Source organism: Cavia porcellus, unplaced genomic scaffold (genome assembly GCF_034190915.1).
Source record: "Cavia porcellus strain 051 isolate PalLab524CR breed Dunkin Hartley unplaced genomic scaffold, mCavPor4.1 scaffold_9, whole genome shotgun sequence".
Taxonomy (NCBI): Eukaryota; Metazoa; Chordata; class Mammalia; order Rodentia; family Caviidae; genus Cavia; species Cavia porcellus.
Window position 1 is genome coordinate 54578117 of NW_026947492.1, and position 13341 is coordinate 54591457.

At 45.7% G+C, this 13341-nt stretch overlaps 1 protein-coding gene across 20 annotated transcripts in view; it reads left to right on the top strand.

The window, feature by feature from the left end:
* Positions 1-13341, top strand: part of Tenm4 (teneurin transmembrane protein 4) — a 2788855-nt gene that overhangs the window by 2395413 nt on the left and 380101 nt on the right. For 17 of the 20 annotated variants that reach the window (XM_063256396.1, XM_063256398.1, XM_063256401.1 and 14 more), the window contains 2 exons: positions 7500-7787; positions 12583-12852. In XM_063256396.1, the coding sequence (XP_063112466.1) occupies positions 7500-7787; positions 12583-12852 (558 nt within the window). The remainder of the gene's footprint in view (positions 1-7499; positions 7788-12582; positions 12853-13341) is intronic. The other 3 variants (XM_063256402.1, XM_063256400.1, XM_063256392.1) reach the window with 1 other exon arrangement.

Below are 13341 nucleotides of genomic sequence, written 5' to 3' on the forward strand. Positions count from 1 at the left end.
TCATCCACTCTCTGACCTAGAATGGCATGTTTCAAACTGTAGGCTGCAATCTATTAATAATTCCATGTAAGTAGAATGGACTAAAAAATATCAAACTCAACTCTCAGAGCAACTAAGCAAAGTTTTGTGCAATTTTTCTCTTAGTTGGAAATTTGTAGGTATGTTTCTGTGCCCTAAATTGTAATATAGGTGTATTTTCACCCTAGATCAGAAAAATTTGAAAGCCACAGATGTAGACCTCCTTTCTTTCTTTACCTCAAAACCTCTTGGCCTCACTTAACATTTACCTGACACTCTTTAGTCTTCGTTCAGATGTCACTGTCTCTGAGGGTGCCGCTCATCATTTGTGACCCACTTTGGCCAGGACTTGGGGGTCCTCGGGCATCCTTCCTTGTCTCACTTTCTTCTGACTTGCTCAGTGTATAGGAGCTCCTAAGATTCAGAAGTGCACATCTTTGTCCTCTGACACTCTGAACAAGACTTGGCAAAGCAGGCAGAAACTCCGAGCTGGGGGAAGAGGAAAGATTGCAGAGGGGAGAAGGAAGGGAGGGGGAAAGGACCCTCCTGAGATACCTCCTTGTATCTTTAGCACTCAGGACAGAAAAGGAACTTAGCAGTTATTTACCAAGCCTGTGGTAGTAAGTGTTCCACACTTATATTGAGGTTTAGCTGTTTTCTTATGGTGCATATCTAGATCCAGAAACTTGGAAACAATATGATCTAGAGTAAGTCAATCTCTTTAAGCTTGTTATCTCATTGGTAAAGTAAGAGAATATAAATTAAGAGAATATTGCCTCACTTGTGCAGTAGTTGTAGGAACTAGAAGTAATGTGTACACAGGGCTCAGCATGAGTAGGTCAGTTAACAGGAGTTATTTTATTGCCATTGGTTGACTTTTTCCCATCTACAATGATATTCTGATTACCATCACTGCAGGTATTTCCCCACATTTACACATCTGTCAAAGCTTCTACATTCATTCAATTCTAACTCCAAGGAAAGAAAAAACAAATCAAAACCCAAAAAAGCCAAAATGTGGATTTTGGAGTCTATATCAGTCAGTGTTTTACTAGAGAAACAGATATAACACAATATACACATATGTATAAGAAATCACAAGATCAGCTTACAATGGTCACTCACAGAGTCTGATAAGGACTGTAGAGGGTGTCTGCACCCTGGACACCAAAGGTTTCAGTCCAAGATCTGAAGTTCAATGCAGTGTCCATGCAAGTCCATATCAGGAGGCCAATGGATGTGTGAGGGAAGGCTGAACATTCTGCTCTGGAAAGGTAGAGTCTATGCCAGAAGGCTGAAGGATCCACAGGAAAAGCCAGAGAGTCTGTGCTAGAAGGCTGAAGAGTCTACTTAAAGAACCGGAAAAATCTGCACTGGAAGCCAGGAGACAGCCTCCACAGCGAAGGTGAAGACTGGAGCTCCTCCAAAGAATGGAAGCTGATTTGCCCTTTATACTATCCAAGTGATGAGCTGCTGTAGAATGGGTCTTACACCCTTAGTGTGTACAGTTGCTGAGCTGATTTAGTTAAACTTCTAAACTTCTCAAATTGACACAATCAATCAAGCATTACAGAGTCAGTGCGTCCTGGATTCAGGTCCCAGGCATGTCCTTTTCTGGCTGTGTGAACTCAATCAGCTACCCGGGTCATTCATCTTGGTCTTTACAATGAGAAATAATTCAGGATTTTGGGGACAAGCATGGAAAGTATTGAACTCTGTGCTTAATACATACTAGGGTGATACAAATATATAACACATATTTAAATTTTAAAGAATTTACGGTAAAATATATATTGCCATTAATCCCCCTTAACATGGAACACACTACCCCTGCACAAGACCAGTCTGTCACCATTTGTGGAGGCAAACTGTTCACTGAAGGCACCTTTGTGAGGCTTGAGTTATTCTTGGAAAAAAATCTCAGGACAGGACTTCCCAGGACCAGGATCAAAGCCAACTCAGTTCTAGGATCTTGCACATTTCCCATGTGTGACCAGTGTCAGCTGCTTCACATGGGGGCCAGATGTTCCATCTTGATTGTAAATTTTAGTGACAGAAATAGTCGCAGAGGTGCTGCTTGTGTATCTCAGAACATCTTTCCCTGCTTAATTTAGTCTTTTTAAGCAGTGTAGTTACAGAATTAGTTGGTTTGAAATAAAGCAATAAAGATAATGATAATGACACTGATGGTAATGATTTTCCAACTCCTTACAGAACGTTGCAGTTGACAAAGAATCCAACAAACCTGTGCTAGGAGGTGGCCAGGGCAGAATGGACTCCTAACACAGAGCTCATGTTTTCACTATCCCAATGGAGAGCAGAGAAGGAGGGTTCAGCATTAGACAAATCCTGCTCTTGATTCTCTTCTAGATTATGGTTTTAGGCCAATTATTTAATTCTCTAAGTCTCTGATTCTTAGTAAAATGTGACCAGATCACAGAAGTGGGAACCGTGAGAGCTAAATGTAATCATTTAACTAAGCCCTTTGCCCTGTGCTGGACAAACCCTCAGTAAATCATAGCTGATGGCATTATTAGTTGAATAACGATGATGATGATGGCTGAAAGTCAGCCAGCTAGTAAGAGGTGAAGTTGTACCAGGTGTTAGCATCCTTACAGGAAACAAAATTCACCCCAGATGCTTTAACTGAACAGACTTTAATGAAGAGACAGAGGTGTGATGAGATCAAGGAGCCAGCCAAGGTGGTGAGATGCCTGGGGTCGGCAGGAGCAGGAAACAGGTACATCTGTGTGACTGGACAGGCGAGGACAGAGAAGAGTACTAGCAGAGCCCGGTACAAGTTACCTTGAAGAGAACTTGGAGAGAGGTGATAAGGACAGAGGCCAACAGCATAGCAGAGAGCAGAGAAAGCATGCTCAAACCTCCTTTCTGCTACCCTCCTTTCCCCCATCTCCTTTCAGTCTCCCCCCACCAATCCAACAAACAATGAATGCAGAGGCAGGCTCAGTGATATGAAAGGGGACAGGTGTGTGAGCCATGGCAGGCAGCGCTGTGGGACAGAACTGGAATGCATATGTCAGGGGCAGGCACGGTGAGGGGAGCAATTTGGTGTGCAGCAGTGAGAGGAGACAAAAGAAGGGTGGAAGAGTTAGGAGAATTAATCTAAAACACCCTGGAATCTCACACCTATGGCCTTTATGTATAGTGGGGAAACCAGAGGTTGCCCAGTGTCTTAGTCCATTTTCTGTTGCTCTAGATTACCACAGTCTTAGTAATTTATAAAATGTATTTCTCGGGCTGGGGAGTTAGCTCAGTGGTATAAATGCCTGCCTGGCAAGTGCAAGGTTGTGAGTGCGATCCCCGGTACCAAAAAAACAAAACAAACAAACAAAAAAAAAACCTTAAAATGTATTTCTCATTTCTGAAGTCTGGAAAGCTCAATAATGAGGTGTTGGCCTGTAGTCAGTACTGGCTCCATTGATACATGACAGAGGGCATCCCACGGCAAGACAAGCATGCAAGTTCAGGCATCTTTTCTTCTTCTAAAGCCACTCCTCCACCCTAGGGGCCCACCCTCGTGACTTCATCTCACCCCCATTGCTTTCTAAAGGCCCCACCTACAAATACTATCAACATATGAATTTGAAGTTTCCAACATGTGAATTTTTGGCAGACATGCTCAAATCATAGCAGTGGGCCAGAAAAGAGCAAACATGGTTCAGTTGGGCTGTGTTCCACATGGTTGTGTCTCTGCACCTAGGGACTGGGAGAGCATGAGGCCCAACTGGGGTGTCCTTCTGCATGCCTCCTACCCTCCAGCCAAGGACCCCAGGTCAGTGTAGAGGAAAACCCGCTCCAAGGAGAGATGTGCTCCACTGTTACTCCTCTCCACCCTCAACCTTTGTTTCTATTCAATGCCATTTGAGTGTGATCTAAAATTATTTCCTGAATTACTACATTAACACTAAATTCTGTAAAGAAAAGAGATGAACCTTGTCACCCCACCTGTGTTTTGAGACAGAGAAACTATGAGTTGGAGGACTTTGCCCTTAGTAATTTATAGTTACTTCTTTGCTTTAAAGCTAGTGTCTCTAGTCAACAGCCAAACACTGACATGAAAAATTTATAATTTAACACCCTGAAATTGTTCTCAATTTTATTAATATACCCCTCTGGGAGGATGTACCATCTCCAATTATAACTAATACCTACCTGGAATCTTTAGATTATGCCTCTTAAATATCTAAATTTTTTTCTGATGACAATACTACTTATCATATATTGAGCATTGGTCTTTTTGAGACAGGGTCTCACTTTGTAATGCAGGCTGGCCTTGAACTCACTAAGTAGCTCAGGCTGGTTTCAGACTCCTGGCAATCCTCCTACCTCAGCCTCCTAAGTGCTGGATTATAGGATGTGCCACCATGCCTGGCCACCAGGAACATGCATTGATACATTTAATCCTCAAAATAACCCTGGGAGGCTTTACAGATAAGAAAATAAAGCACACAGAAGTCAAATAACTTTCCTAAGATCACACAGCTGGTTAATGGGGACACATGCTTCTACGCCAGGTTACCTTTCAGATTTAAAAAGAATATATCAAAGCACTGCCTCCAATTCAGCCTTAAATATACCTAACACATATCAGCCTACAGTGACTTACCAATATTTTATGTTACTTAAGATTGGCAACATAGAATGAAGGAAATGTCAAACAATTTTCTTCCTTTATTCGCTCAGTAAACAGTTTGTGAGCACTATGGACCCCAGGACTGCTCTTGAGAAATTGTAGTCCTGGGAAGAGGCAGACATGAAAACACCATCTAGTTACTTGCATGTGAAGTGCTGGAATTCACACTCAAAGGCAGAGAGGCCACAGAAGTGATGTTCAGCAGAGAACAAGTACCTTGGTGAGATGGTCCAGACACGGAACCTTCATTTTGGCTAGGAAACGAATCCATCCTGATTGCTCAGCAGGGTGGCCAGAAAGGCATAAGCAGGTTGAGGGCAAGACCAATTTGAGATTATATCCACCTGCCCAATTCAACTCCCTTAGTCACAACTCTGGCTCTACCAAGCAAGAGCTGTGTGACCCCAGACAGGCTATTTAACCTCACAATTTCTCACCTGCAATTTTCAGATAATTATAATATGCACATGGACAGGGTTGGCATAGAGATTAAAAATTATCACATATAATACCTATTAAAAGTAAATACAATAAACATTAGGGACTAATAAAAGTATATGAGCTATTATTGCAAATATTATTATTATGAGTTATTAGCGACTATGATGATTAACATTTATTGAATGCTTATTATGATCAGCATTGTTGAGTTAGAAGGGAGGGCCACAGTGTACAGAAGCAACAGTTGCCATAAAACTTCATCTAAACCAAAGCACAACAAGGCTTTGGGTCAAAATATGGTACCAAGTCATGATAGTTTAGAGAGTTATTAGCCTTTAAAACAAAATGAAAAGGAGTGAAATAGGAAAGTTCAGAGTGAATCTTGTGCTTCCATCTTATATGAATAAACAACACACACACTCATATACATCAATGTGTGCATTAGATCGTGATGTAAAGGTTTTCCAGTATGAATTGCAGTCAAGAAGCCTTGAAGGCCCTGCAATAGAAGGCATTGTCACCTGGCTTCTTTGCAGTCCTTCTTGTCAGGAAGGTTCATCATCTTGCCAGCAAGAGTCAGAGGCTAAGCATCAACACTGCAGAGCACAGAGCCATGGCTCAGAATCCCAGTCATGGTTTGATTTCTGTGTATCGTAGGTCAAATCTCTAGCCCATGATCCTAGGCAGGAGACTATGTGGCCGTGGGTCCCTGTTGTTCCATCTACCATGTATACTACAGGAATAAGATAGTTGTTTTATATGCTTCATGGTTACTACGAGACACCAATAAAATCACAAGTGTTTGAACTCCTCAAAAAATGTGAGAACTATTTAAGAGGAAGTGTACAGTAGATGACTGGCACCCACAAGTCCCATAGACATCCATGGTGACTCCAGACCTTTCCCTTGCAGAAGTGGTTGCCATTTGAGTGGGTCTAAGGGGCTCTTTAGCAAGGCAGAGTTTTTGCACTGGAGCCAAGCTAACACCCACCCTGAAGAGGACCTGTGAGGTGTTCAGAAGGAAGAGAATATCTCAAGGGCTGCCTCAGACATTCGTGGTCGCAACCCAAACCATTAGTCCTCAGGCTAAATCTGCCCCACTGGGGTGTTTCATTTGGCCTACAAAGCATTTCTCTGTTATTTTTTAAAAAGATAATATTTTAAAAACCATGCATTTTACATCCAAATGCAAATTTACAGCATGTCCTAAAAATTCTTGTGACATCGACTACACACACTCCAAATGGGCAGCAATGAGAGGCCGCAGCCACCAGAGGCCCAGGCACTGAGACCCCCACATCCACATGGTTCATCACTGAGCTCCTGTCATGCTATGCCTCTGATTAGACAAGAAAGCAAGGGAATGGGGTGTGCCCATGTTGCTCTGAAACATGGAACCACTGAAAGCCAGAACTGGGTAGGTGGATGTTTCCAGAAAAGCAAGAGGCCTTCTATGTCTCCTGAACAGTAAAATGCTTTCCTCCTGTATTTAGGTGCTGACCCAGTAGGGGTTGGGTTTGCTATCTGGAGGAAGATGTAAGAGAAAAGAACAAAGAGAACACAGCTAAAACCTGCTGGCTATCGGTCTGGGCATGGGGGACAGAGCAAGGCCAGTGAGAAGCTCCCCACCTCTCTACACCCCAGCAACACCAGCCCAAGGGACAAGTCCTGTGCTTCCAGATGTTGGTGACAGCACTGCTGAGACTGATAGGTCTTAGGTACAAGAGGGAGGGATGTTGTAAGTCTCAGAAACAGGACAGAATAGGAAAAATCAGGCCTTAGAACCAAAGAGACCTGGATTCCAATTAGTACTTGCCACCTCAAAGGAGGTTTTGAAGCCCAGTTTTTTCACCTGTCAGATGGGTATAGTGAGGTAGTTGATTAAACAAATATTTATGCACTCTGAGAGACTGAGGAAGGAAGATAACAAGTTTGAGCAACTTAGCAACTTAGTAAAAACCTGTCAAAAAATACATATATATATATAATTTTACAAATTCCTATGGAGCCCTTAAGAGTTCTGGGTCAAACCCTGTGCCCACTGGAGGAACAAACTGAGACAGTTGTTGGCTCAGACAATACTAAATATCAGTGCCTTCTGGCCTTGGTCATCAACTCTCTTGATAGCCAGCCCTGGAGAACAGTGGAGCAGCTAGTGGAAGGCTAAGTAGCAGAGACAGGATTCATCAGTGGAGACCTAGGTGTCAGTGCCCTCTGCTACTGACCAGTAGTGCCACTGGTGTTGGTAGAGCAGTTCCTTTGCCTCTGCAGTCTCACTGTTCACACACTTCACTGCTACAGTGAATCCACACCCCAGGGTGGACCCTTGCACTGCCTTTGCCTCTGGATGACCACAGCTCACTCCTTTCTTTGTTTCTGGCTCCAGAAGACGTGGCCCTGAGTGCGGCAAGGACCCAGTTGGTGGATGTGGAAGAGTGTGGGCCGGAGGCCATGGATGTGAAGGAGAGGAAACCTTATCGTTCACTGACCCGGCGCCGTGACGCCGAGCGCCGCTACACCAGCTCATCCGCTGACAGTGAGGAGGGCAAAGCACCCCAGAAGTCTTACAGCTCCAGTGAGACCCTGAAGGCCTACGACCAGGATGCCCGCCTTGCCTATGGCAGCCGCGTCAAGGACATGGTGCCACAGGAGGCCGAGGAGTTCTGCCGTGCAGGTGAGGGAGGGAGGGCTGCGTGCAGGACCAGCTCAGGTGAGCTGGGAGGCAAGTGGAGGTGGAGGGTGAAACTAATCATTGCTAATTCAGCACATAGGACAAGCCTGCACTCAGTTCACTCTCAGGTCATATTCTCACTCACCCCCTTAGCATAGCTAAGGTAGAGAGCTGGACTCCAGTCAGATGGCCAGAGTCAGGCTGTCCTCCAAGACTTAGGTTAGATGGAAATGGACCTACTCCCTACTACCACGGTTTGTGAGCATCTCATGCAATGAAGTGACATGTCTAAGCGGCATGATAGACCAAGTAAGCATGGAATGCATGTTAGTCCTCAGTTTTGGTATTTATTCACTCAGCAAGCCTACATCAGAATGAAGCTTGGGGAAACTCCATGTATCTCACACTGAGCTTCTGAACCTGGCTTTGGGGAACCTTAACAGAACCATTTCTGTCTTTCTAGATCAGTGGTGTTGAACCTATGGCACACATGCCATTTATATCATTGAAGCTCTAAATGGTTCGCCATCATTATCCTAGACCATTTTGTCCTCTGCCTCTCCTTACCCCACTATGCACAGCCCATCCCTGTTAAACTGCTCCCACACCCACAGCAAGAGGTGTCTCCAACTCTGGCACTTTGGAGATTCTTATTTTTTTGCCTACAGAGCGAGGCTTAAACTCTCCCTGGGGCCTGGTGGGTGACCAGCCATCCCTTACAGTCAGTGTAGCTCACCGCTCTGCTCCTTGCCCTGCTCCCCTCCAAGACAGGGTCAGTAGAACACTAGGACATGTCATTTATACACATTTGACAGTGTTAGTTAATCCTTACAACAGCCTCAGACTGCCTCATTTGCCCAAGATCACAGACATAAGAGGGGCAGTCATGCACAAAGTGACTTCACAGATAGACCACACTGATAGACTTCATTTTAAATTCTCAGTTCACTGGGCGACATACAAGAACTATCACAGCAAACAGACACCTATTCATTGGTCATACTCTTGCCCATTTTTGTCTCTTCATGTTCCTGCAAATCAACGTTAAGTACCTATGTATCTTGAGACTTTCCCATCCCCACCCACAGGCTTGGATCCATGAGTGAGCCATGTCAGGCTTGAACATGAGGGCCTCTCATCTCCTCAGCCTGTTGTTAGGAGCTCAGGTTCAGACATCAGACAGATCTGGATTTGAATCTTGGCTGTGCCATTGTCATCATCCTTGGTTCCTTCACCTGCACAAAGGAATGATAACTCTAAATAATGCACTGGATACCAGTGCCTCACATGGAACAGATGCTTCCTAAGTGCTATTGATTATCTCTGAGTTTTGGTAAGAGAAAGATAAAATATCTCAGAGCTTACCTCCTGCTCTTTCCTGCCTATGTTGGACCCAGCCCAACCAGCCCTTGGTTTAGATGTGATGCTAGCACATGAGGCTCACTAAGAAAGGGAGCTCACTCTGGTGTTTGTAAGTCACAAATAAGAAGTGTTCTCATCTCACATACAGGTATATGCATAGTGGTTTACAAATGACCATCTGAGATCATCAAAACTCCCATAAACATAGCAAGTCACCCCACTTGAAGACAAAAACACTGAAGCTTAGAGGATTACCAGTCCTAGATTGCACAGCTGGATGCTAAGTGAGATGAGATATCAACCCACGTCCTGGGCTCTCAGGAAAGAGGTTGAAAGGTCACAAAGCAAACAGACCATGAGGACTGTACATGTGATGGAACAAATCTCCCAAACTCACCTATGAGAGGGGCTAGCTCCCTCAACAGACTTGCTAACCCCTTAAATTTGTACCTGACCTTGCATTTCTTTAGTTCCAAAATGTCTCAGCTAACTGGTGTAGACAACACCAATTCTGGCTGCTTAATGGGTGGGCAAGGCAAACCATATGGAAATCAGTGCAGCACAGGCTGTTTATGGCAAATAAATTTGACTGTTGTATGGAACAGTCTTTCTTCCTGACATGTGAGTGGCCTCTCTTGAGAGGCGTGCTCAGCAGAGCACAGAGATGGGCTGGGGCAGAAGAGTGGAAAGTATGATCAGGGAGCAGCCAGGGAGAGGGATGGACAGACAGGGTGGGAAGCCAACTGGGGGACTGAAGGCCCAATTAGGAGTTTTCTTTTTTCTTAAAAGGAGAGCAAAATAAGATGAAAGCTTGAAGCATGGTACACAGGGGTGATATTCAAAATATGTCACAGCTTTTCTGGTCCAGACCCCAGAGAGTCAGAATGTCTGCCCAGCCACAGGCAGAGCCCAGGAGCCCCTGCTGTGTGGCGCCTGCAGACATTAAGCATTTGTGTAAAACTGGATGTTGGGAGACTGGGAAAAGCATTTAAGGAAGGGTCTGTAGTAGCCAGTGCAGAGTCTGGGAGGCTGTGGGGATCTGGATACCAGTTATAGTACTTCCCCACCAGTGTGGAAGTATTTCATGACTTTGACCTCAAGCCAAGGCTGTCTCAGCTTGGACCACTGGGGTGGGGTTGGGGGTTGGAAACAGGCTCAGGCACAGCTCCTCAGCCTCACAGCCTGCTAGCAAAGGCCACAGAATCCCACTCGGTTTCTCCAGGAAAAGGAGGGAAGGGCTCCCCTTATCCATGCCCAAAGTACTGGTGGGGTGTATTTGTTTGTGTGTTTATTTAACTGTCTGTTGCTGAGCACCTGCTTAGTAGCGCTTGTGAGAAATACATGACACAAAGATGTTGAAACACTCAGGGGCTACAGAGTTATTGATGAGAGTGAAACACAGCTATAACGCCATTGTTGCTGGTTGTCTTCTGCCCTGTAGCAGCCCCTCTCCCTTTCCTCTGCACGCTCACCTGTCTGTACAGTCCCATCCCTGGTGGCCAAATGCTTCTAAGGCTTTGGAATCCACCTCTTCTGTCTTCTCTCTCTCTCTATTCACTGTCATCCACAAACCTCTTCTCTGCCCTCCCTACCCAGCAGTCCCATCTCTTGCCTCTGTGCTCCCGGAACACTCTTCATGGATCTCCTCTCTTTGAACTTCACCCCTAAATCATGTGTCTGTTTGTGTCTCCTTGATTGACTGAAGGCTCTGTAAAGTCAGGCACCACACCCTCTTCATTGCTACATGCAGTAAAGGCTCAGGGCCAGCTCGCATTGGTTTGCATGCGGATGCCTAGTTATAAGCCCATCTTCCCTGATCATCAGCTTAACTGGGTAAGACCCCCACAGCCTCTTCCTTATGCCACAAGACACTCCTGGTAATGTGAGAAACTGAGAGAAGCAGGCCCTGAATAGACACTGAATTAACAGGTAAGAGGAATGAAGGGAGCTTTGCTTCCTATGAAGGCTGCATTTCCTTTGTTAGATCCTAACCCCTGGACAAACTGCTTTTACCCACATGTTACCTAGTATCACAGCTTAGATCTAAAATGTCCCCCAAGAATCTCTCAGGGATCTGTAAGGTAAATGAATCAAGGGGTGAATGAGTCAGTGGATCCATTCATTGATGAAGTCAGTAACCGAATGCGCTGTGAGTAGGTGGGGTCTGGGTGGAGGTGGGTCACGGTGGTTGTAACCTGGAAGGGTGTATTCCTGTCACCAGCTCCTCTTCTTCCTCTGCTCCCTGGCTGTCATAGGATGTGCAACTTCCCTCCACCTTGCCTCTCTGCCATATATTTTCTGCTTGGAGCCAACCAACTGTGGACTAAGTCCTGTGAATTTCATGAGCCAAAATAAACTGTCCTCATTTAAATTGTGGTTGCTGGTTATTCTCTCCCAGTGACAGGAAAGTAAGTAATAGACCCAGCCTAAATCCTGGGCACTGCTAGACTCTCTGGCGCTCTCCAGAGACCTAATTCTGCCAACTGCCCCATCACAACCCTACCTACCCTCTTTCCTGGAAAGTAAAATTTGGTCAGAAAATAATCAACCTTGAAAACCAGAGGTCGAGAATGCCAGGCCCAGTGGGCCTCTGCTTGCCTTAACCGCCATCTCTATACTCTTGTTTGATGGCTACTTTGAAGGCAGGTCAGGCAAGGAGAAGCCAACTAGGAGTGGCACTTTTGATCTCTAGTTCTCCAGGCTGACTGTGTTCAGCTAGGTTTATTTTAAAGCAACCATAGCGTGGAGAAGCAGCTGACATAGCCTATCTCTGCACCAAAGCCAACTTGTCTCTGCTTGTCACCATCTTCTTCCCTCTTGTGCTTGAAGCCTTCCTGACCTGGCAGAAAGGAACTTCCATTTCCAGGGGGTGTCATGTAAGTCTCATGGTTTTTGCCCCACTATGGAATTGCTGACAAGTGGTCCTTGGCAGAAGAGCCCTGAAGCCCTCCACAGAATTTAACAGTTTGAGTCTTTTCTGAATATTGGATTTCATTCTAAGCAACCTGGTGCCTGCCATAGTGGAGGTCATCTCCAGAAGATAGGACAGACCTTCCCACAAGTCCACTGTGTGGTAGAACTGGGTCAAGGCTGGGTGGCTGGTGGGGGAAAGCAGCAATGAAGTCCACACAAGTGTAGGTGCGGAGGGGCACTTGGCAGAGCAGAGGGTACTTGAATTGAATTTAAAAGATACAGCTTATTTTGGACTACAGGTAGCTCAAGTGCTTGCCTCCAATGCCCTGGATTCAAACCCATACCATATTTTTAAAAAGAAAAGAAAAATACAGCACATCTGGGTAAGAAGCAGAAAGAGCCCAGCAAACAGAAGTCCCTTAGCCAAGATGCCAACTTGGGCACTATAAACCACAGTGAGCTCAAAGAACAGCAGTGAGCCTGGACTAGGGCATTAACTGTACTCTCCTGTTTCTCTTCCCAGGAGCCAACTTCAGCCTGCGGGAGCTGGGGCTGGGTGAGGTGACACCCCCTCATGGAACCCTCTACCGGACAGATGTGGGGCTCCCTCACTGTGGCTACTCCATGGGGGCTAGCTCCGATGCTGACATGGAAGCTGACACCGTGCTGTCCCCGGAGCACCCTGTGCGGTTGTGGGGCCGGAGCACACGATCGGGGCGCAGCTCCTGTCTGTCCAGCCGGGCCAACTCCAATCTCACCCTCACTGACACTGAGCATGAGAACACCGAGACTGGTGAGTGGCCCTCTTGGCCTGTGCCAGCGCCTGGGCTGTGAGCCTGAGGTTTTAATTACAATATTGATTTTTTTTTGCTGCATCATTTGGGGCTCTGGTGAAGTTGGTGAAAAATTACTTCTCTCTCAGTGGTCAAAAGTCAAGGCCTTTGGTATAGTCCCATGAAATCGCCACCTATCAATGACATAATCAGAGACTGGGTCACTACTATTTCCTTCTAGATGAAGGACATGCCTAAGGGGCTAAGGTATTGTGTACTCCGTACCTGTGGTGGAGCAGGGAGCCCAAGAGAGTGGGCTCCCTCATGGCCTGTCCTCTCTCTAATGTGTGGGTCTAGCCCTGCCTGAGGCCTGCACCTGCAATCTCCAGCCCCCCAGCTGCTCTACAGTCTGAGGTTATCTCCAGGGACTTTGTCCCATCCTAGTATTTTATGTTGATCACAGAATGGTTTTCAATGAAAAGCAGTTATTTTGGGATGACTTGGAACTT